The sequence below is a fragment of the Elgaria multicarinata genome, chromosome 2 (assembly GCF_023053635.1).
Source record: "Elgaria multicarinata webbii isolate HBS135686 ecotype San Diego chromosome 2, rElgMul1.1.pri, whole genome shotgun sequence".
NCBI lineage: Eukaryota > Metazoa > Chordata > Lepidosauria > Squamata > Anguidae > Elgaria > Elgaria multicarinata.
Window position 1 is genome coordinate 171,796,464 of NC_086172.1, and position 24,622 is coordinate 171,821,085.

The following is a 24,622-nucleotide window of genomic DNA, read 5'->3' on the forward strand; positions in this document are numbered from 1 at the left end:
CTCTCTTCCTGAGCTATGGCCTTAGTGCCGAGTGCTTAACAGAGGGTGCTTTAGAACACAACCATACTGAAAGAAGTTTTGTCATTTTTGTCAGGGGGGAAATTTATCCACAGAAGAGCCCTGGAATGGAAAAGAAAACTGGACTTGGCATTAAGCTTCACACAGGTGCTGCTCAGTAGTGTTGGAACTGCGGGGGGGTCGAAAATCAGGAAAGAATTTCTTGCATCATCCCTTAATTCAATTATTGGATGATGAAACTGTGTGCAATACTGTGTATGAAATTGTATATAAAGATGTACAAATGTGATAAATGGTGGTGGTGGATGCTGGTCGGTAACGTTGTTAATGCTGGATGTGTTTTGTATGGAAACGTTATACGTATATGCTTCAGTAAAAATCTTTGCTGAAGAAAACTCTACGTGGTGTGAGTATTTTTCTTTCGGAGGGAAAGCACTCAGAAACCGTGCAGGAGAGCCAAACGCTGAAAAGCCGCTGCTTAATTTCTGCTAAGCATTCCTAACCATTTTAACATACGGTGTACCCACCCCAAAACCTCGAGATGCAACAAGTTACAAAATAAATGCATTATAGGATGCAGGGAAGGTTCTTCTTAAGGGTGCCCTGGCTGCAAAGTTGGAGCAACTCCATTCAGGTGAACTATATCAGGTAAGTTAGTCCAGCCGCTGTATAAACCTGACCCATGTACTCACGTTTTTATGTTTTCCTTTTCTGCTGATATATGCTTCATTGCAGATTGGACAGCGGCGAGGCATTCTTGGTAGGTATTCACTACTCGACACTGAGCCTGCTTGGCCTCTTTGACAGCTGTTAAATCTTTCAGCAGTTTGTCCCAGCTAGAAGAAGCTACCCTGTGGTGGCTGGACAGACCTGGATTGCTTCTTTCTGCAGCGGCCAAGTGCTCTCCTTGCTTCAACGAAAGAGCATTGGCTTTGCACTTTTCCAGCCACGTACTCAAATTCTGCAACAGAAAACCAGGCAGGTATTTTATTTATTTAAACTGTTGTTGTTGTTTTCATTTAAGAATGTAAGCAGTAGAGCCTGGTGGCTCCCATGTCAGTAGGGCAGTGAATCCGCTCCGGGTTTCAGTCAGAACCAGTCAGAATTCTGAAGGTGCTTTAGAAATCTGCAATGAAGCACCTTCAGAATTCTGGCTGGTTCTGACTGAAACCCGGAGCGGATTCACCGCCCTACTGACATCGGAGCCACCAGCCTCCACTGTTGTTCTGGATGACAAAGGTCCACTGGGGGACATGGGTGGGAGGGTGCTGTTGCACTCTTGCCCAAACTCTGGGCTTCCCACAGGCAGCTGGTTGGCCAGTGTGGCAACAGAACGCCAGATTAGAGAGGCCCTCGGTCAGATGCAACACAACTCTTCTTATGTTCTTAACCCAGCATTTTGTTTCCAGCTGTGGCCAGCCAGATAGTTCCTGGAAGTCCACAAGTAGGACGCGAAGGCAGCAGTAGCTCTGCCTGGTGGTTGTAATGAAAGGTATACTGCTTTTAGTAATGGAGGTTTCATATTGTGGGTAATCGCCATTGAGGGACTTTTTTCTCCCTTCATCTAAGCTAATGGCTATCACGTCTTGTGGCTGCGAATCCCGTACATTAATTATACAATATGGGAAGAATTATTTCCCTACTTTGCCCCAAACTGACTGCCAATCATATGCATTTGGTGACCCTGAGTTCTAGTGTGTGTGCGTGCGTGTGTGTGTGTGAGAGAGAGAGAGAGCGAGAGAGAGAAAGAGATCTTACTGTATCTACTCTGAGCATACCATTCATAGTTTCATAAACCTCTAATCCAGCCTTCTCCAACACTATCTTTGGACTATGGCTCCCATCATCCCTGACCTATGCTGGATGGGAGCGGGAGGCCAAAAGTTCTGCTCTAATGTATCCTCCTTTATGAAAAAGCCCCAAACAATAACGTCCTTTCCTTATAAGAAAAGACGTTCAACTCCCTTGAACATTTTGGTTCTTCTTCTCTTTCCTTTTTCCAGCAGAGAAGGGGTGACCAGAACTATGTGCAAATAGTACTCCAAATGTGAAGGCACTCTAGGGCATGATCCTATGGCTTGTGCCCTGGGTACCCATAAGCCCCCAAACCTGGAGGCTTACAAATATTCTATGCAAAGAGGGAGGCACATTTTCCCTAGACAGGCGATTTTTCGAAGGGAAATGCTGCACCTGGTGAAATTCCGTCTTCATCACAACAGCTAAAGCTTCAGAAGCCCTGCCTAGTGTGATCAGTTCCAAGAGAGGGCAGGGCTCCTGCAGCTTTAACTGTTGTGATGAAGAGGGAATTTCACCAGACGCTGCATGCCTACAAATGACACGTGCTGAAATTCCCCCTTCGATATAATTGTTAAAGATACAGAAGCCCCAGTCCTCCTTTCCATATGGTCACTCTCGCAAAATAGGATGAATGGCTTAAATATATTGTTTCCATACCTCTATCTCTCTCAGTTGATCATTCACCAACACAATATCTAATTCTGCAGTCCAGATTTTCACCTCGTTGACTTTTTGTTCCATCTCAGCATAATCTGCAATTGCTTGGTCTTCAGATGGAAGAAGAGCCCTCTGGGAAATTGCTTCTACCTCCGAACCCTGAAAATACAAAGAGGTCATCTCAACAAACAGACTACCCTATTTCTTCGATTCTAAGACACACTTTCCCCCCCATGTAAACATCTCTAAAAATGGGGTGCGTCTTAGAATCGCGGGTGTGTCTTAGGGTTTTTTTTCTGTTGGTGGTACTGAAATTAGTGTGCGTCCTGCAATCGATGGCGTCTTACAATCGAAGAAATACGGTACTTTGACTTGGCTGAAGTTCCTCCTGTGATCTGTGGAACAACTGATTATGCCTATGGGATTTAATTTCTTTTAAAAATGAAATTACTCAGGTAATGTATGCAAAATAGTTTGATCTCTCTAAATTGCTACATAAACACCAAGTATTCGCCAAACCTCTCTCTTAACGAAGTAGCTGATTTCTATCTCGATCTGCTGCTATTTTTATCTGGTCTTATATGCCTTTGTTACATTTATTTAGTTCATTTTTAATTTTACTGATTACATTTCTAATCTTCCCAATAGCCAATGTTAACTAACATTTTGATTGCATCATTTTTATTGCAAATTTTGTATGCTGCCTTGGACATCTTGTTGGAAAGATGGCGTCATCATCACATAGTAATAACATAAGAAGAAGAAGAAGAAGAAGAAGAAGAAGAAGAAGAAGAAGAAGAAGCAGCAGCAGCAGCAGCAGCAGCAGCAGCAGCAGCAATTGTATGTATGATTTACTCATAAACAAGCCCACTGAGTTAAATGGGACTAAATCCCACCCAACGAAAAACATTTATGAAAGATGTGAAATGCTAATTCGTCTACCAGTAGCAGCAACAAAAGGATAAGACAGAAGAAAAGATTAAGTAAGACAGGAGTGAATATCCATTGAAATGCAAAATTGAATATATCCGCACCAGACATCCAGCCTCCATGATCATATAATTACAGCATTTTTTATCAATTTCAGCAGCTACATCAGGCTCACTCTTAAGAGGCCCCATAGAGCTGTAAAACTTGGGAGAAAATGCATAAAAGCACAGCCAGCTGTTAAACGACTACGTGGGAAATTCTATCTAAACAGGTCGTAAAACCAAAGAAACGAACAAAGAAAGTCAATTAAGTGCTCGTTTGCACAGTCTAGTAAATGGCGACAATAAACTAGGCGCAGGAGCTATACTAGAGTGACCAGATTTAAAAGAGGGCAGGGCACTTGCAGCTTTAACTGTTGGGATGAAGAGGAAATTTCACCAGGTTCCCCATATATTCAAATGACACCTGCTGAAATTCCCTTTTCAATACAGCTGTTAAAGATACAGGAGCCCTGTCCTCCTTTTCATATGGTCACCCTAGATAAACCCGCAGAGCTGAAGACCAACATTTGCCAATCTGCTAATGGTTGTTAATGTATTGGTCTCCCCATTAACATATTAATTAATTCCACTGAATACAGCAGGAGCTTAGTGGCATTTATTACTAGGTAGGTGATACTTTGAGGAATGGTTGCTGAAGACCACAGCTTCAGTGGAGCCTTAGGCAAGAATGGTGCTGTGTTCTGAAGCCAGGACATCCCGCCTGCCCTATTTTCTACCAAGACTTCTGAGGAAAGGGGCAGGGGTGCTTTGGCCTTCAGAAAACATACAGGAAGCTAGGAGAGAAGCAAACATCAAACTGGTGCTGTGTGCCTGAATGCCAAGACAACATATTGTCCTTGAAAAGGCCTATGATCAAAATGTGAGTTGGATGGACATTTTTATTCAGGTAAATAGGCTCAGCATCAAATCTGGAAGTGCTGGGAGGGTGGTGATGCTGAGCTCCCAGGTCATGACAACTGACTTGGCAGCATGGCTGTCATACTGCGAAGCTGTGGGAAGACACTGGGGCGGCCAGGCCCACGAAGAAACGTTTGGGCTTCTGTTGACTCTCCTCACACTGCAGGACTCCCCAAATATTACCCTGCCCATGCTTGAGCCACTTTAAAGAACATTAGAAGAACCCTGCTGGATCAGACCAAGGGTCCATCTAGTCCAACACTCCGTTCACGAGGCAGCCAACCAGACGTCCACAGGAACAGGACATGAACGCAACAGCACCCTCCCACCCATGTTCTCCAGCAATTGGTGCACTCAGGCTTACTGCCTCTCATACTAGAGGTTGCACTTATCCATCAGGACTAGTAGCCATGGATTGCCTTCTCCTCCAGGAATGTATCCAACTCCCTTTTAAAGCCATCCCAATGGGTGGCCATCACTACATCTTGTGGTAGCGAAATTCCATAGTTTAACTATGCGCTGTGTGAAGAAATCTTTCGTTTTATTTGTCCTGAACCACATGGGAGCCACTTTTCCATGAGTGGCTCCCTGTGGCTAAGATAGGATCCCACCATATGGACAGGAACCAACCCGGTGGGTCCTTCCCATGGAATCGATGCTGATTATGTCGTTGGGCCACGCGTATGTTTGGTCCCTAGTGATGTAGCTGAGCAATTTCAGCGTTATCCCACTCAGGTGGGAGCTGCTCTCTGAAAAGCAGGGCTCATACTCCATAGTCAGGTCTATTTTAGGGAGTTTAGGGTACTTTCAGGTCCAAAAAAGGGACCAAAATAAGGACTTCATAAAAACTATGGAAACAACAAAAACATCACTCAAAAGAATGTTTTAAAAAACAACAAGCTACCACTAAGCCGGTTAAAGTCAAACCAAAAAACTTTTTTAACACTTTTCAATGCATATTAACTCTTTAAAGTTCAATTTTTAGCTTGTCTTTTAACTTTAATTCAACTTTTAAGTTCATCGATTATTAACCTTAATAAGGTTTTTTGAATAATTTATGTAATTTTTTATGATTTTCAGTATATATATTTTTGCAACAAGTTGCAACAATTTAGGATCAATATCTTTAAAAATTGGTAAGTTTCAACCTTTCGTCCCAGGTACAACGTTAAACTGCCTCTTCAGGGACCTTTCCTTTTTTTAAAATTTTTATTATTTTGCCCTGGAGTCTTTCCTCTCTGGTTGCATTTCTTCCATTTCTTGTGGTAGCTGTACCTTTCTTCTTTCCTGTAGGTCTCCCTTGACCACTTCTTGTGTTTTTTTCCGCTCGTGCTCTTCGCTCCTCTGATGCCATGTTTCTCGCCTGCCCAAAGGCCTCTACTTCCCTTGCTCGGCTCCGTCCATTTTCTTCTGCTGCCCCTTACGCCTGGAACGCTCTTCCAGAACACTTGAGAACTACAAGTTGAATTGCAGCTTTTAAAGCTCAACTAAAAACTTTTCTTTTTCCTAAAGCTTTTAAAACTTGATGTTGTGCAGACTTTATACTGTTAGTTTTACCCTACCCAGTGCCTGTTTACCCTACCCTGTGCCTGTTGGCATTCTCTTCCCCTCCTTATTGTTTTATTATGATTTTATTAGATTGTAAGCCTATGCGGCAGAGTCTTGCTATTTACTGTTTTACTCTGTACAGCACCATGTACATTGATGGTACTATATAAATAATAATAATAATAATAATAATAATAAGATGGCTGGGTGTGTTTTTGTTATAGGTACTTGGAGAAGATACGAAAAAGATTAGGTCAAAAGTTTAACCTTGTTAAATGGGGAAGCGCCGTCCTAGTAAAGATGGGTTGCTACAAAAGGATTCACTTGGACATCAAATCAGGACATGGGCAAAAAAATTAAGTGACACTGAAGTGTTATGTATTGTTTGTGACTCTAAAATAAATGTTAGCAAAGGTTTTGAAAAAAAAATAGTCAATGTGTTGCCACAAGAAAACATTAAAAAAACTGTGAAATAAAACGTCGTACCCAGGACGAAAGGTTGAAACGTACCCGTTTTTAAAGACGTCAGGCCTGAATTGCCCCAACTTGCTTAAAAAATTATACTGAAAATCATAAAATTTACGTATATTATTAAAAAAAAATCCATATACCCATTTTTAGGGACTTTAGGGACCTAGGATTTTTTAAAAAGGGACTTTTAGGGGCTTTGTTTCAGTTTAGGGAGTTTGAAGGACTTTAGGGGGCAAGTATGAGCCCTGGAAAAGGCGCTTCTACGCAGTTACGGTGATGCTCAAAGGACCGCTACACTGTCTGTGCAACTAAAAGCAAAGCATGGAGTCCAGAATTTCTCTAGGGAGCTGAGAACCCAAGGGGGGCTGTTGGTTTTGGTACCCCTGGCCAGATTAAACTGTATCTGGGCCTCAAGGGTGGCCAGGAATTAGCCTGTCAGGGATAAACACAAGTCCCTTGAGTTTTCTGAAGACCCTGATTCTGAATTCGAGCTGGAACTGCTAGGTCAGAGCATGGGGGAGGAATTTACCACTTATCCCCAAGGTGCTGGGAATTAGGGAAGTTGCGGTCCCAACCCATCTGGAGTGTGCCAAGTTGGGGAAGGTAGATCTAACCACTACACCACATGGCCTCTTGTGAAGCCACATCTATTGCGTTGGCCAAAACCCAACCAAGCATTGAGAAGACCTGAAGCAGAAGGATAAGAAAAACAACAAGAGACCCTCGGTGCAAACTAACAATAATGGAGAGAATTTCATCATATCGGACATCTATTAAACCAGATTCTACAGGCGGTATGAAGTCGGCCATCATATTAAGCCAGATGTCAGTTGCACAGTGCGTTCGCATCGCTTCTCTACAGACAGCAAGAGGGAGAACGCATGAGACTGCTGGAGTTAAGGGGAAATGGCTGCGTCAGCTGAAGAGCCACCAATGTTCAATAATAGCACTTAACGACACCCTTCCATGAAGTTGTGCGACAACAGAGATTATTACCTCACTTTCTGGGAATGGAGGGGCAACGGGCGATGGAGCAGGGTCGGCCCCCTTTCCTTTGCCGTTCATTAACACCAAAGTGGTTTGAGGCATTTCTGGCCAGCCGCACATCGCTTGCAATTTCCTTTGAGAGTCAGGCTGCCTCTGCTGAAGCACCTCACGAAGGTTATTGTCAGCTGGCATTTGTCCTGATTTCTGTAGCCGCTTTCCACTCTGTCTCGCCGAGCTCGGGCAATTGTGGGCTTCCATCCAACTGCCTTTTAATCCCTGACAAATGGATGTGGGAATGAGGAGGGCCGGGTGGGGTGGAGTGGGGAGAGACAGAGAGAGAGACCGAGACAGAACTGTAACCTTCTCAGGACCAAAGTTACTGAAATGTCAATTGGTCCTTAATGGAAAGAACTTGTAGAGCAAAAGAACAGAATAAAGAGATGATAAAGGTCGGAGAAAAGCAAATTGATGCAGCAGAATCTCACTGTTAAAAAAATACCACGACGATGTTGCTCAGAGCTCTTGGAAAACTTAGTATATCTGAAAGTTCTCCTCTCTTGTTGCTGTGATCCTTTCACCCTTCTGTGGGACGCCTGGGATCTGGAGCTAAGGGCTTCGATGCTCAGGCCCTGTTGGTTTACTGCAGCCTTCCCCAGTGTGGCTCCCTCCAGGTGATTGTCCTCCAACATATCTGGAGGATGTCACAGTGGAGAAGGCTGGTTTAATCCTGTGCCACTGAGGCAGCTAGGATTGGAAGGGGCTTGTTGGCTTGCCCTCTTCCGCACTGGGGCATCATAGAATAGTAGAGCTGGAAGGGGCCTACAAGGCCATTGAGTCCAACCCCCTGCTCAAGGCAGGAATCCACCTAAAGCATCCCTGACAGAGGGTTGTCCAGCTGCCTCTAGAATGCCTCTAGTGTGGGAGAGCCCACAACCTCCCTAGGGAACTGGTTCCATTGTCGTACTGCTCTAACAGGAAATTTTTCCTGATGTCCAGCCGGAATCGGGCTTCCTGTAACTTGAGCCCGTTATTCCATGTCCTGCACTCTGGGAGGATCGAGAAGAGATCCTAGCCCTCCTCTGTGTGACAACCTTTTAACTATTTGAAGAGTGTTATCATGTCTCCCCTCAGCCTTCTCTTCTCCAGGCTAAACTTGCCCAGTTCTTTCGGTCTCTCCTCACAGGGCTTTGTTTCCAGACCCCTGATCATCCTCGCTGCCCTCCTCTGAACCTCCTCCAGCTTGTCTGCATCTTTCTGGGAGTCCAGAACTCAACGCAGCACTCAACATGAGGCCTAGCCAGTGCTGAATAGAGGGCGACCAGTATCTTGAGCGAATTGGAAACTATACTTCATCTTCATTGCAGAAGCTGTTGGCAATTTTAAGGCAAGGGTCATTTCAGGCTTATCAAAGAGGCATAGCTAAAATGACTGTCTGAACCAGAGTTTGCTTTTGATCTACTACTAGCAGGCAACTTGACCTGAGGAACAGGGAACTTTACGAGAAACATTCTCATTCAATAAGGTCCATGTCCCAGACAGGTCAAAACCACAGAGGACAAATTGGGAAACTTTTACAGGACTATACAAGTAAAGATGTGACACCATGCAAATATGAAGAGGTGGAATTAAGAGTACAGTAGCCAATCAGAGTACAGTAAACAATTACATATCATGTTCAAGTGTAAAACTATAAAATTAAAGGGAAGATACTGGGCACAGGAGAAATCACAGCTGGCAAAAGTCAGTACTGGTCATGTATGCGCTACGCTTTGTTTTGTTTTCCTTTGCAAGAAATAACATTATATTAGGGTTGTCATGTGCACCCAGCTGGGTCCGGGAGCCCAGCAGACCCTCCCATCTCTGCCCCCCTTCGAACCCAGTTGGACGCTCCTCTTGCACGCGTGGACACCCTCAAGCACTCACGAGGCCCTGGCATTTGCCCGGCAGCCACCCACCTATGCTCCAAAATCGTGCACTTTAAATTGCACACTTAAGCCAGCTTAAATTGCGCATTCCTCCCAGACGGCACCAATGGTGGCCTTACGTCAACGGGGCGGGAAATGCGCAATTTACAGAGACTCCCGAAAATGCAGTTCCCCCGTTGCGTCAATAGAGGCCGCCATTGACCCAGGAAGGGCGAGATTTTGGCACATGCACGGGCGGCTACACAGCACTCGCCAGGCCCAGCTGAGCCTCAGAAAAGGGTTGCACGGTGACTGGCCCGGGTGAGTTTGCCCATGCCCACATGGGGGATCAATTTCTTTCTATGATTTTCTTAAATACATTTGCTTGCCACTAATAAATGTTTAAAACAAAGTCTACAAGCACCTGTTTATCAAGAAATGATGTTGAGTGTAAAATGACTGAGTCGTTCTCAGCATCAGAGAAACCATGTGTCTATGGACCCACACATAGACAGGAAGTAGGAGCCAGTCAAGATAACAAGAGGTCTGCTTAATTAGATTTGTTATCCATAAATTATTTCTGCTACAATGGCTGGAGGGCGAGACTTCAGCTACGGCTCAGCAGGAATCAGGTCCCGGGAGTGACCATAACAGTGTCTGAGCATAGGCTTTGCGTATAGAAGGGCCCAAGTTCAGCTGGTTCCTGGCATCTGAGACAGTGTGGTGTAGTGGCTAGAGTATAGGACTGGGAGCCGGGAGATCCGGGTTCTAGTCCCCACTCGGCCATGGAAACCCACTGGGTGACTTTGGGCCAGTCACAGACTCTCAGCCTAACCCACCTCACAGGGTTGTTGCTGTGAGGATAAAGTGGAGAGGAGGAGGGTTATGTTTGCCGCCTTGGGTTCCTTGGAAGAAAAAAGGCGGGATATAAATGCAATAATAAATAAATAAAATTTCTAGGCAGCAGAGTTGGGAAAGACCCCCGTCCAAGATATTGGAGTGCCGTTGCTTGCCACTGAGCTAGAGTCAGTAGCTCAGGAACACAGCACATGCTCTGCATGCAGAAATCTCAATCCACGGTATCTCCGGATAATGAGGCTAAGACAGACTCCTATTGAAACCCTGGAAATAAGAATCTGGATTCAGGCAAAGCTTAGGCGTTCAACCCGAGGGCTTCGAGCCAAATCCGACCCTCCGAGTTTCCCCATGGCTGTCTTTCAAGAAAAGTTTTCTGTGGGATTTTTCAAAGGAAGAAGGTAGTCAGGGAGGAAAAGAAGTTACCTCAAGAACGGAAGACGGTTCCTCTTTGGAATCAACGGACACGGGTCTCAGTAATTGCTCTTTACTTGTCAGCCATTCCTGGAAAGGTTGTGCAGCTTCCGTTTCCATCTGATTTTTCGCTGTAAAGGGTTTTTCCTGCATCTGACAGGAAAATGAAAGAATTAAGTCAATGCAGGATTAGAGCGGAAAGGCTGAAACACAATCATGTCACTACAAGTGACAAGACAATAAAGCTTAGAATGGTTAAGGCACAAGCAAAATTTTGTTCTGCAAAATGTCTTGACAATGGCACTTCACAGGGAGATTGAGGCAAAAGTAAGAATGAATATTACACTACGCACGCAAGCCCCATGGCATGGGCCCCAGAGCCTTTCACAGTGGTAAAACAGTACAAACCTAACCATCCCCAACTCTGCCTAGGTGATCTTCGTTTCAACTGAAAGTTGCCTCCATTGTTATAGGATGCAGTGCCTAATTCTCATAGTATTGATTTGAGCCTTATCTGGAACCACGGTTAGAATAAATGAGAAACCAGGTCTTTAATTATTATTATTATTAATAATAATAATAATAATAATATTAATAATAATAATAATAATAATAATAATAATTTATTTCTTCGCCGCCTCTCCCTCTGGATCAAGGCGGGGAACAACATCAGATATAAATTCCATAAGATGCAAAAAACTGATTATAAACATATAAAAGTGATACAACATTAACAATCAGACATCTTTACATTCATCTGGGTAACCCTGCCGGAAGATATCAGTCTTTATAGCTTTCTTAAAATCTGGAAGACTGTTAAGTTGACGAATCTCTCCCGGCAGGTCATTCCATAATCTGGGAGCGGCAGAGGAAAAGTTCCTCTGGGTAATAGTTGTCAGCCTTGTTTTTGGTGACTGGAGTACATTCTTCCCAGATGACCTGAGTATGCGGTATGGATTGTATAGGAGAAGGCAATCCCGCAGATAGCCTGGACCCAAAACCATGTAGGGCTTTAAAGGTGATAACCAACACTTTATACTTTGCCCAGAAACTAATTGGCAGCCAGTGGAGTGATTTTGGAGTTGGTGTAATAATATCGTCACCCCTAGGTGTACCAGTGACCAACCTGGCTGCCAGAGGGAGATATGTATTCATTCAAGATTTAGGGCAGTATCCAATGCTCTCCCAGTACTACCGCTAACTATGTTGCACTAGCCTGAAGCAACGCTGCTGCGTCTGCTGGGCAAAGGAGAAAAGCAGCAATTTTCTGCCAAATCCAATAGGAAATTGCATCGCTGAAAGGCAGTGGCAAATCACTGCTTTTTCCCTTTGCCTAGCAAACGCGAAAGCTGTTACGCTGACAAGACTGGATACTGCCCCCACTATCCAGGCCTTCATTTAAAAGCAAAACTTGTAGTAGGCTTACAATGCGTAATGAAATTGTGACTTAATTGTCATGTTATCATTATAAATTGTAAGCCCCATGGAAGTCTTCTCACAATAATAATAATAATAATATATTTATTTGTTATCCGCCTCTCCCTATGGATCGAGGAGGGGTACAACATAAATGCAAATGCCATAAAATAAAATACATATAATTAAAACATTTAAAACTAATACATTATTAAAAGCAGCACATTATTAAAAGGCAAATTTAAAATTCAACTGGGTAGGCCTGGTGGAAGAGATCAGTCTTTATAGCTTTCTTAAAATCCGGAAGACTGTTAAGTTGACAAATCTCTCCCGGCAGGTCACTTCATAATCTGGGAGCGGCAGAGGAAAAGTTCCTCTGGGTAATAGTTGTCAGCCTTGTTTTTGTTGACTGGAGTACATTCTTCCCAGAGGACCTGAGTATGCGGTACGGATTGTATAGGAGAAGGCGATCCCACAGGTAGCCTGGACCCAAAACCATGTAGGGCTTGAAAGGTAATAACCAGCACTTTATACTTTGCCCGGAAACTAATTGGCAGCCAGTGAAGAGATTTTAAAACTGGCGTAATGTGGTCACCCCTAGGTGTACCGGTGACCAGCCTGGCTGCAAGTAGTTGAAGTTTCCGGTAGCCCTATGTAGAGCGCATTGCAGAAGTCAATCCTTGAAGTTACCAGTGCGTGAACTACTGTCTTTAGGTCTTCTGACTTTAGGTTGGATCCAGTAGGTTGGATCCAGCATTTCCTTCCACCAGCAATATCATCCTTTGAGCGTTGTTCCACTCAAAACATTCCCACCGGCAGAAAAGGAAGGGGGATATGAGTTTCACTTGAGATAGCAAGGCCACAAGCCTTGATATACTTGCTCTATATGCAGCCCTCTGTATGTAGTTTGGTTCTTGCAAGTGAACTGCATGATGGGATCGGAATGATGTATGTGCTGGAATGTGCTTTAATGCTGAAACTGCTTAATTGGAATTTCTAACTGTCAAGAACTTTTGATATAGCAGAAGACCAATAAGCTAGTTTGATAAGGAGGACTGACCATCCAGGTCAATCTGACATTGCCAGAAGAGTTATGGGCCATCTGTCGAAAAGGTATAGTGAAGAAGTTTTCTTTGATCTGTCTTTGTTTTGCTTTAGAATTTTGCCAACTGCTAATTGGTTAAGATGCTACTGTGTATAAATACACCTGCTTTTCACACTGCCAGCCGAGAAGTTCTTTGTCTGTGGGACTCTCTCCATACAGCTGTATTACGCTCAATAAAACAGAGCTGCCTTACAACCAAAGTGGATTTTTATCCTTGACACGCTGATTTCATCTTCTCACTGCAGCCCCCAGAGACATCATGCACAACACTTCAAAGGGGCACCCCAATCCTCAAGAGCAATTTGGAGGGGGGCGGAATAGGGGGCTGTAGAGGAAGGGGAGAATCGATGCACTGAGAATCTGAAGTGACAAGAGGTTGGACCTGATGGCCTAAATGACCTTTTCCAGCTCTATGATCCTATCCCCATTCTACCACTGGTCATGCTTTGCTGGATCAGAAGAAGGAGCCCTTCCGCCTGCAGGAGGCATATTCTGGATCCAGCCCATTGACTTGAACACCAATGGTGAGAAAAGAGTCTAAAGAACGGCAGTGATAAATAGATGCTGCATAGGTTTAAAGGAAAGGAAAGGAACCTCTCGTGCAAGCACTGAGTCATTACTGACTCTTGGAGGGACGCCAGCTTTCGCTGATGTTTTCTTGGCAGGCCTTATAGCAGGGTGGTTTGCCGTTGCCTTCCCCGGCCGTGATTACCTTTCCCCCAGCTAACTGGGTACTCATTTTACCAACCTCGGGAGGATGGAAGGCTGAGTCGACCTGAGCCGGCTGCCTGAAACCAGCTTCCGCTGGGATCGAACTCAGGCCGTAGAGAGAGTTTCAGCTGCAGAAACTGCTGCTTTATGGCTCTGCGCCACACGAGGCTCTATAGGTTTAAAAGGGCTGGGCAAATAAAAATCCTGGCCCTATGCCAGAAAAGTCAAAAGATTTGGTGGTACGAGAGCCTCTTTGTGCAGAGATGGCCACACAGAAAAGGGAACCCTAAAGATCAACTCAGTATTTAGGCAGGTTCATGTGGGAGTCGGTGAAAGCACCAGGTAAAATGACCTAGAGATTTCCCCATATAGATCCATTGGGGGCAGGGGAGTGCATATGGTGGTTGCTCCCCTTGAAATGGCATGGAGGAGGGCGGTGGGATGGGTCAGAGCCTGCTCCGTGGCGGCCCCCCAATTGTGGAACTCTCTCTCAAAGGATGTCAGACTGCCCCCTTCTTTGTTTAGTTTTTAGCAGACTATTAAAACGTTTTGATCCACACGGCTTCCGGGTGATTGGGCCCACAATACCTGACGGAACGCCTCTCCCAACATGAACCTACCCTCTCACTGCCCTCTACATCTAAGGTCCTCCCCCGGGTGCCTACTCCGAGGGAAGCTCGGAGGATGGCAACAAGGGAGAGGGCCTTTTCAGTGGTGGCCCCCCAACTGTGGAATGATCTCCCCGATGAGGCTCGCCTGGCGCCAACATTGTTATCTTTCCGGCGCCAGGTCAAGACTTTTCTCCCAGGCATTTAACAACATAGGTTGAGCTTTTAACTGACCCCAGAATAGTTTATTTTAAATGGATATGATTGTTTTTATGCTTTTGATGGCTTTAAATTTTGTGTATTTGTTTTTAATGTTCACTGTTTTTCACTATTGTAAACCGCCCAGAGAGCTTCGGTCATGGGGCGGTATCTAAATGTAATAAATAATAAGAAATAATAATATTTTTTAAGTGTGTAACTAGAGATGGGCAAACTTGCCGAGCACTCGCCCTGAGGGCACTCGCCTGCTGCTACTGCTGCCTGCCCCCATGAGCCAGTCTGCGCGAGCCTCCGCCGAGCACTCACGGGGCCTTGGCAAGCACTCGGCTGCTGCCTGCAGCTGCTGCCACAATTGGGTATTTCCCCCTTCCACACTAGTGGCAGGAGCCATGAGCGTGAAAGGGGGAAATGCGCCATTGCAGCAGCAGGCTGGAGTGTCCGACTGGATCCGTGAGGGCCGGACGTGGGGTGGGCGGGGATCCGCTGCCCTCATGGACCCAGTCAGACGCTTGCAACAACCCTATGTATAACCTCCGTCCTCTGTTTTTAAAAGATTGTTTGTCGATGTCATGCCCCTACTCAAGGAGTCCTCCTCAGAGGAGGAGTTAGAGGCCCCAGAAGCCCAGGGTGCCCCAGAAGCCGAAGCCCCAGACCCAAGACCACCATCAGACCCACAGGAGTCTGAGCCCTCAGGGGAGGTAGTTGTAGGACCATCCCTGCCAGGAGAAAGGGACTCTGCCACTGAGGCAGAGGCTGAGCACCCCCTGACCCCTGGGAGTGAGGTCGCCTCAAGCCACAGGCGAGTAAGGCTCCTGTGTGACGGAGTACTCGCCTGCAGAAAAGATCTCCTCAGGGAGGAAGGGTCTCCTCAGGAGTAGGGCTCTGAAAGGAGAGCTTTGATTACTGCAGCTGAGCTCTGGGCGGGGTCCAACAGGGTTTGGGCTTAAAAGCCTGCATTTGGAATCAGCCAGCCTTGGTACAACTTTCGTTCATCCTGCTTGGTATCTTGTTTCCGGAACCTTGCTTGATATCCTGTTTACTGACCTTTTGGACTACCTACCGACTCACCCTCCGGACTGTGTAAAGTACTGACTGTTTATGGTGTTTTGCCCTTTGCCTGTTATTGTGACTATCATAGAATCATAGAATAGCAGAGTTGGAAGGGTCCTACAAGACCATCGAGTCCAACCCCCTGCTCAATGCAGGAATCCACCCAAAAGCATCCCTGACAAATGGTTGTCCAGCTGCCTCTTGAAGGCCTCTAGTGTGGAAGAGGCCACAACCTCCCTAGGTAACTGGTTCCATTGTCGTACTGCTCTAACAGTCAGGAAGTTTTTCCTGATGTCCAGCTGGAATCTGGCTTCCCTTAACTTGAGCCCGTTATTCCGTGTCCTGCACTCTGGGAGGATCAAGAAGAGATCCTACTGTTGTTACCTGACCTTCTTGACTGATTGACTGCATGTGCTCTGACCTTGGCTTGGATTGATCATCCCTCTGTAGATACCTGATCTGCACCTAGAACATCCTACAGCCCAAGCAGGACAGCTGCCTCTTCTTAATTTCGCTGTGTTTAAGTCACCTTCTGGGGCTGTACGACAACTCAAGAAATAATTTCGTAAATAAATAAATCTGTTTTCTCCGGCTAATTTGTTTTATTATTGTTTTAATCATGTTTGATGTGTGATTGTAAGCTGCCCTGAGTGCTATCTTTCTTGGTAAAAAGGCGGAGTAAAAGTCAAATAAACAAATCCCACAATACTTACAGATCTTCCTTTCTGGTATCCTTCAAACACTTCCATCATGCTGATCTCTTCGGCAGGAAAGGGAATACCAGAGATCATCGGTTTTCCTGCGCCTGTCATTTTATCTACCTCCGCTTGGGTCTGCATATCACTCTGGACATTCCCGGCCTCTTGCTCCACACGTCTGTGTTTAGTTTTAAGACGCTTCTTTTGTTTAGCCTGAGGTGGATCTACCTTACCCTTAACACACGTCTGCTCTGGCAGGAAGAGCTTCTGCCTGGTCGAGTCTACTAATGCTAAAATCCCCCGTAATGTGTCTTCAGTTCGATAACGGATATCTTGTTGTACCTTAAATGAAGAACAAGAGTAATTACAAGGTGTTTGCAGCTGCAAAAAGCTATTGCCCTCTATGAAAACACTGGCAAACGAGGAAGTGAATAAATAAAATCATGAAGGATGAAAGTCTCACGGAATTGCTCACAGAGACACTGGGGCTGTACACCCAACATGCTAACCCTGCACTCAGTGGTTGAGTGTGGGTTGTTTTGAACCCTTGTTTGTTTGTCGAACTGAGGGTGATCATATTGTCTGAATGCAGCAGCATGTTTTCCATAGGGTGGGTTATTGTGTGACTTGTTAACTACCCTGAACAACAAACCATGGTGTCTCAAGGTGGGCTGTTTGAGAAAAATAAGCCACACTGCTTCGTTAACTAGGGTGACCAGAAATCTTTAACAGTAACGTAGAAAAGGGAATTGCAGCAGGTGTCAATTGAAGTGGTGAAATTCCCTCTTCATCACAACAGTTAAAGCTACACTAGCTATAGTAGAGTGGCCAGATACAAAAGAGGGCAGGGCTTCTGCAGCTTTAACTGTGTTGATGAAGAGAGAATTTCACCCTCTTCAATTGACACCTGCTGAAATTCCCTTTTCTACATTACAGTTAAAGATACAGGAGCCCTGTCCTCCTTTTCATGTGGTCACCCTACATTAACAGACACCCTGGCTGCGTTCAGACAACATGCTAACCTACAGTTCAACAAACCACTCCACGGTTCAAAACAACCACACTCAACCACTGAGTGTAGGTTAGCATGTTATGTGAACAGTCCCTTAAGCTAGGGTGACCATATGAAAAGGGAACTTCAGCAGGTGTCATTTGTATATATGGAGAACCTGGTGAAATTCCCTCTTCATCACAACTGTAAAGCTGCAGGTGCTCTGCCCTCTTTTAAATCTGGTCATTCTAGTATAGCTCCTGCAGCTTTAACTGTTGTTATGAAGAGGGAATTTCACCAGGTTCTCCATATATACAAATGAGACCTGCTGAAATTCCCTTTTCTATGCAACTGTTAAAGATACAGGAGCCCTGTCCTCCTTTTCATACGGTCACCCTCCTTAAGCTGACAGCACTGAGAAGTAAAAACAAAACCAGAGTCATTTTCTACATTCAAAGTTGTAGAGACAAAACCTAAAACAATAATCACACGTTGTGCGTGAAATATGAGTCCTGTTGCCCAACGCTTCCTATCCCCCACCTTACCCTAATTAAGGAGTCAGTATTTTCTACATTTTATCAGTTTTCAAAGTCCTCTGAAAAGAAAGTCCTCCTGACCTGCTTTTGCCCTTCCTCGGGAGGCTCCAAGAGCTGCTTCAGGGTGGCCCTCAAGCACGCCATCAGCTCTTTACAGCGTTGGTGTTCCTCAGAGAAGCCTTCCAAGAGCTTTGCCGTATTCTGGAAATCAATCAATCCCCACATTTTAATGCAACATGGCCGTATACAAAGTACATCATGCATCACTGACCATTCAAAATATTTTCATCAGAAGCTAAAAACATCCAGCTGTCTCCTTTTCTTGTATCTTACAACTTGCTTTAAGCTCCCTTTGATGCTCAGAGAATACTGAGTACTGGTGGTGGTGGTCGGTAAGGTCCCCCCACCCCAGTCACAAGAGATGTCAAAGGGAAATGTAGAGCTATTAGGATGGGGCACCCCACTAAGCAGCAGCCCAAAGGCACTTACAGCATGCTTTATCATCCTCTGCCCACTCAACCATCATAACAGTAGTTTGCCTAACAATAATAGGTTGATGGTGACCCATATCTCGCATGACTGGATATTAGCATTTACGCAATCTCATAAATACCAAACATATCATTTTTCTAGCGTGGGGGATGTCATGTCCCCAAGAGAACTAATCTGAATGCTCTCTTCTACTATGGCAACGAAATGAAATGAAATGGCATTCGATCTGCAATCCTATGCACACTTCAACAGGTGGAGAAAGGGCCGTGGTTCAGTGGCAAAGCACTTATTTCACATTCAGAAGGTCCCAAGGTTCAATCCCTGTCATTTCCTCGTAGGCTGAGAAGGACTCTGGTCTGAAACCCTAAAGAACTGTATTTCCAGTTAGTGTCAACAAATCTTAACTGGATGGACCAATGGTCTGACTTGTTATAAGGCAGCTACTTGTGTTCCTATTGGAAGTAAGTTCCATTGAACTCAATGGGACTTACTTCTGAGCAAATACACACAGAACTGCACTGTTAGTGACAGTTAAAAAGGGTGACCATATGAAAAGGAGGACAGGGCTCCTGTATCTTTAACAGTTGTATAGAAGAGGGAATTTCAGCAGGTGCTATTTGTATATATGGGGAACCTGGTGAAATTCCCTCTTCATCACTACAGTTAAAGTTGCAGGAGTCATGCCTGTCCTATTTTGTATCTGGTCAAGGTGCTTGAAGCAATTGTTGTATATGTTTATCCATAGCAGTAAACGTTCCTGCCAGCTCCTGGAGCCGGCTTGAATTATTCTTGAAGACAGAATGACTCTGACTATTCTTCTGGATGTCCCTATATCTGACTTGATTTTCCTTGGCTTCAGACAGATATCTTTGGCTTATTGACCTTAGACTATTTAATGACCAGTTCTAGCTGCTGCTGATCGCTCAACTCCAATGATTTATGACACATCCTTAGAGAGAAAAGGGCATTCTTATGTCACTTGTAGAAGGCACTGGCTAGGCCTCATCTTGAGTACTGCATCCAGTACTGGGCACCACACTTCAAGCACTTGAGCAGGGGGTTGGACTTGATGGCCTTATAGGCCCCTTCCAACTCTACTATTCTATGATTCTATGAAGAAGGATGCAGACAAGCTGGAGTGTGTTCAGAGGAGGGCAATGAGGATGATCAGTGGTCAGCAACTGGGCATGTTTAGCCTGGAGAAGAGAAGACTGAGGGGAGACATGATAGCACTCTTCAAATACTTGAAAAGTTGTCATACAGAGGAGGGCCAGGATCTCTTCTTAATCCTCCCAGAGTGCAGGACGCGGACTAATGGGCTCAAGTTACAGGAAGCCAGATTCCGGATGGACATCAGGAAAAACTTCCTGACTGTTAGAGCAGCACGGCAATGGAATCAGTTACCTAGGGAGGTTGTGGGCTCTCCCAAACTAGAGGCATTTGAGATGCAGCTGGACCACCATCTGTCAAGGATGCTTTAAGGCGGATTCCTGCCTTGAGCAGGGGGTTGGTCTCGACAGCCTTATAGGCCCCTTCCAAGTCAACTATTCTACGATTCTATGAAGAGGTTTATTGCCTACTTCACACCAAGAGCTGACGAAATGCTAAAACTGTTCCCAGGCTGAACTATTTCAGTCTGCAGCTGGGGGTGGGGGGGTCACATGGTTGAACGCTTCCACATGAAGGCAACTTTCCTGCACAAATAGAACTAGTGGGCTTACTTCTACTTTTCTATGTGTGGGTTATTTTGATATGGAGGACCATTCATATATGCAACATCCCACCCACTACAACACACACACAAACACACACACACTTAACGAGAAGCCAGTACTGGTGAGAATCTAGCCTGTTCTGCTGACCAAAGAAGATGTCTATTGCAAGGAGTCAAAGAGCTGCTTTCATATTCACCTGCAACCGCATAAGAAGACTTTCATGGAGGTGTTGTAAAGCCAACCTTGATTCGTCAGTAAAAGATTTGTCAGGCCAAACACCCAAAGAACTATTTCTCTTTGCTATTTCATTTAAACCTTCCACCTCCTGCAGGAGCGCAGTGTAATTTGTTAACCGACTTTGCACCTCGCATGAGCCGGGTTGAAGAGCAAGATTTAATTCCTGCTTCAGGCTGCTTGGTTCCCAAAATGCTGCAGTTTCGTTGTCTTCTCTTTGCCTGCCTTGTTCCCTTTGAGGCTGTTCTTGGTGCCTAAGGGAGAAAAACCAATACCGGTTTAACAACGCACTGTTTTGGAATGGAAAAGGAGTTCGACACCAAGAGCCTTGTCATGGCGCCTTAAGGCACGACGGATCTATTGCAGCACCAGCTTTTTGGCACAAAACCCCACATTTGTCAGGAGCATGGCGGGATCCTAAGGCCACAGCTAGACCAGGGGTTTTTAAGGCGACGATCTCACGATTTTATGATCGCGAGATCATTGCCCTGGTCTACACGTGGAGCACAACATCGCACCCACCATTTTGTTTTTTTTTGTTAAAGGCGACAGAGCGCATGAGCGCTCGTGTGAAAAATGGTAAAAATGGTGCGTGGTTCCCGGCTCGTTGCGTTTACTTGCAAGGAGCCGGGACAAACTACGACGCCCGCCCACATGTTCCACGGTCTCGGGATCAGCCCGAGAACGCGGAAAAAGTGGGCTAGCAGCTTAGGGCGAGATCCCAGGGAAAGGGAGGGATCATTCCTCCCTGCTCCCGGGATCTCGTGCGTCATGTGGATGCACAGGGATGATTCCGGGGCGATCCCCGGGATATCACCCCGTCTACCTATGGCCTAAGTTAATGAGATAGACATGAATATAGAGAAAAATAAAGGAGGGGGAGGGGGACAGCTTTGTAAACACAATGGCCTTAAAGGCCATGAAATCCAGAGAGGCCCGACGGGTGTGTCGCATTTCTATGCAAAGCCCAAAGGTATACAACACCCTTCCCCAACCTGTGGCGCTCCAGATGTACTGGATTGCAAGTCCCATCATCCACAGACAGCATGGTGCCCGCCAGTCATTGTAATTTTTTTTTAAAAAAACACACACGTTCTAACTGACAGGGCATGCTGGCATGCTGCCAGCCTCCAGCGCCATCTTTATTTCCCAGAATTCCTTTGGACTGGGCTCCACAATTCAAGAAGGACGCGGACAAGCTGGAGCGTGTTCAGAGGAGGGCAACCAGGATGATCAGGGGTCTGGATACAAAGCCCTATGAAGAGGGACTGAAAGAACTGGGCACGTTTAGCCTGGAGAAGAGGAGATGGAGGGGAGGCATGATAGCACTCTTCAAATACTTAAAAGGTTGTCACACAGAGGAGGGCCAGGATCTCTTCTCGATCCTCCCAGAGTGCAGGACACGGAATAACGGGCTCAAGTTAAAGGAAGCCAGATTCCGGATGGACATCAGGAAAAACTTCCTGACAGTTAGAGCAGTACGACAATGGAATCAGTTACCTAGGGAGGTTGTGGGCTCTTCTCCCACACTAGAGGCATTCAAGAGGCAGCTGGACAACCATCTTTCGGGGATGCTTTAGGGTGGATTCCTGCATTGAGCAGGGGGTTGGACTCGATGGCCTTGTAGGCCCCTTCCAACTCTGCTATTCTATGATTCTATGACTCCAAATAGGCCCCAGAGGCATTTGTAAACCTCCCAGAGAGCTTCGGCTATTGGGCGGTATAGAAATGCAATAAATAAATAAATAAATAAATTAGAAAATAATTAGAACATTGAGCAGCAGCTGCAGCCCAGCTTTTAATCACTGTAAACCGCCCAGAGAGCCTCAACTATGGGGTGCTATATACTGTAAATGTAATAAATAGTAATAATAACCACCCAAAAAAAGAGAAGAAAAGGGGTGATAGGGAGTGTCCTGGGGGACTACATGGGTTGCGTACAGAGGAGCAGCTAGGTCATTTTAGACTTAATGATCGTATGCCCCCCCACCCCCACTTTAGATGGCCATGTGTATTACTCCAATTGCGAAGGACGGAACTAACATTTCTCTCTTTCCGCACTCTCAATGGCAGCCATTCCATGCTTAACAACAACTTCTACATTCTTGCTTAGAACAAGAAAAAGAAAAATTGTTCGCCGAGCCTGATGAACACATAAATGTTATTACGCCCCCGCACCTCACTTCTGAGAGGTGAGAAGCTTAGAATCATAGAATAGCAGAGTTGGAAGGGGCCTACAAGGCCATCGAGTCCAACCCCCTGCTCAATGCAGGAATCCACCCTAAAGCATCCCCGACAGATGGTTGTCCAGCTGCCTCTTGAATGCCTCTAGTGTGGGAGAGCCCACAACCTCCCTAGGTAACTGATTCCATTGTCGTACTGCTCTAACAGTCAGGAAGTTTTTCCTGATGTCCAGCTGGAATCTGGCTTCCTTTAACTTGAGCCCGTTATTCCGTGTCTGCACTCTGGGAGGATCGAGAAGAGATCCTGGCCCTCCTCTGTGTGACAACCTTTTAAGTATTTGAAGAGTGCTATCATGTCTCCCCTCAATCTTCTCTTCGCCAGGCTAAACATGCCCAGTTCTTTCAGTCTCTCTTCATAGAGCTTTGTTTCCAGACCCCTGATCATCCTAGTTGAAGCTTCAGGAGCTTCAGCACTTACTCAGGCTTCGGTTTCCTGAGGAGACCTGTGGTGTTTCTTTCATCAAAGGTATATTTACTCTGCTCACAGTGAGCATCCACAATGTTATCAGTCCAGCAGGTCCCTGCTTCCCCTCAGATGTCTACGGATTTACTGCAAAGCCAAAACCAGCTCTTTCTCCTCCATCTTACATCCTCTATCCGCCAGCCTGACTTCCTGCTACACCACAGGCCTCACTTGGCCCTTCCCCTTGGCCTAGTTCAAGAGTTACAGAGTTGGGGAGAATCCTTAATCTCTTTATAATCAGAGACAGCGAGTTGTAAGGGAGCCGTGGAAGGTAATTTAGAATGACCCCAAGCACATAAGAATATTTTGCGATATTTTGTGGGGCTCTTGACTTTAGCTCCAAGTTCCAACCCTAGCTGAACCATTGTTCTCAAGAACTCATAGATCTAATGACGTGAATTTGAGCACCACAATTCACGTGTCAGTCTTAAAGGTTCCACAAGATTCTTTGCTTTTCCCTGTGTCCAAGACACCGGTTTACCACAGGGAGAACTAAATCTGAATTAAGAATGCTTTCTCTCCAGAGAAAACTGACTACAGAAGTGACTCAGCCATCTTTTCCAGCTCTGTGACAGATTTCCTATCTGACAGCAACCTACCTCAGATAATCGGTGGCCAGTTGAATGGTGCACTCCCACTGATTTCGAACGTCGGAAACCATTTGCTGAACAGCTAGGTTTTTGCTCCCATCATCGCTCTTCAAGTGGTCCCCAAGAGCTGTGAGATTTTGTAATTTAGCATCGCCTTCGTCTTTCAGCAGTACAATCTCCTGTATTACAAGAAACAGCATGAGGGGGATTGATTTCCCTCCGTGGTTTTGATCTAGTCTATGAGAAGATGAGATAACAAGGATGCAGACTACCAATGGAACCTATTATTTTGCTTTTAGGTACGTTTGACAGTCTGACTCCAATTAAGAGTTGTAAAATGATAGATAATATGTTGATGGCAGCCTATTTTCTAGGGCGGGGAGGAGATTGGTTGGTGCCGTCCAGAAGATTTGGACTTCAACTCCCATCAACCCCAGCCAATATGGCCAATAGTCAGGAACTCTGGAAATTGTGTCCAAAACATCTAGAGGATACAAGGTTAGGGAAGGCTGTTCTCCCTCATGGTACTACAATTCTATGTCACGGGCTCAGTTCGGACAACACATTAGTCAACGCAGTGTGAAAACTTCACTCAACAGCTGAGTTTCTAGGGGGTTCTCCCCACACAACATGTTCTAACTCCACCATTGTGTAACTGTGGGCTACCATGGTGTTGAGTAGAATCCATCACGACATTTGATTAACAGTTCCTCCGTCCTCTCTCCTTCCCCGGTCCTCCTGATGGTATCCCATTAGCCATTGCTACAAAAAAACAATCTCGGCAGCTCTCCTAGAGCGACAGACGCTCCTTTCACCGCTCTTGCCAGCGAACTCTGTAGCCAGTGGGAAAAGTCAACGCAACAGAAAACTCCACAGAGCCCTCCACGCAAAATGTTACCCAAAGGTTGTGAAGGAACTCTCCTCTGCGCAGTGTGGATATTCAGCACAGAGTGTTTTCTAAAACAAACCCTCCAATGTTTCTTTGGAAAACACTTTTTGGAAAACATGTAT

The 24,622-nt window shown here is 45.5% G+C and overlaps 1 protein-coding gene across 1 annotated transcript in view; it reads right to left on the reverse strand.

Annotated features, from left to right (window-relative positions):
• The window catches only part of LOC134393168 (nesprin-2-like), a 272,899-nt gene that overhangs the window by 193,342 nt on the left and 54,935 nt on the right, over nt 1-24,622 (reverse strand). Inside the window, exons 23-30 of the mRNA XM_063118134.1 lie at nt 23,621-23,790; nt 20,278-20,569; nt 17,956-18,075; nt 16,363-16,689; nt 10,553-10,693; nt 7,377-7,643; nt 2,473-2,631; nt 711-979 (exon numbers count right to left, since the gene is read on the reverse strand). Of these exons, the coding sequence (XP_062974204.1) occupies nt 711-979; nt 2,473-2,631; nt 7,377-7,643; nt 10,553-10,693; nt 16,363-16,689; nt 17,956-18,075; nt 20,278-20,569; nt 23,621-23,790 (1,745 nt within the window). The remainder of the gene's footprint in view (nt 1-710; nt 980-2,472; nt 2,632-7,376; nt 7,644-10,552; nt 10,694-16,362; nt 16,690-17,955; nt 18,076-20,277; nt 20,570-23,620; nt 23,791-24,622) is intronic.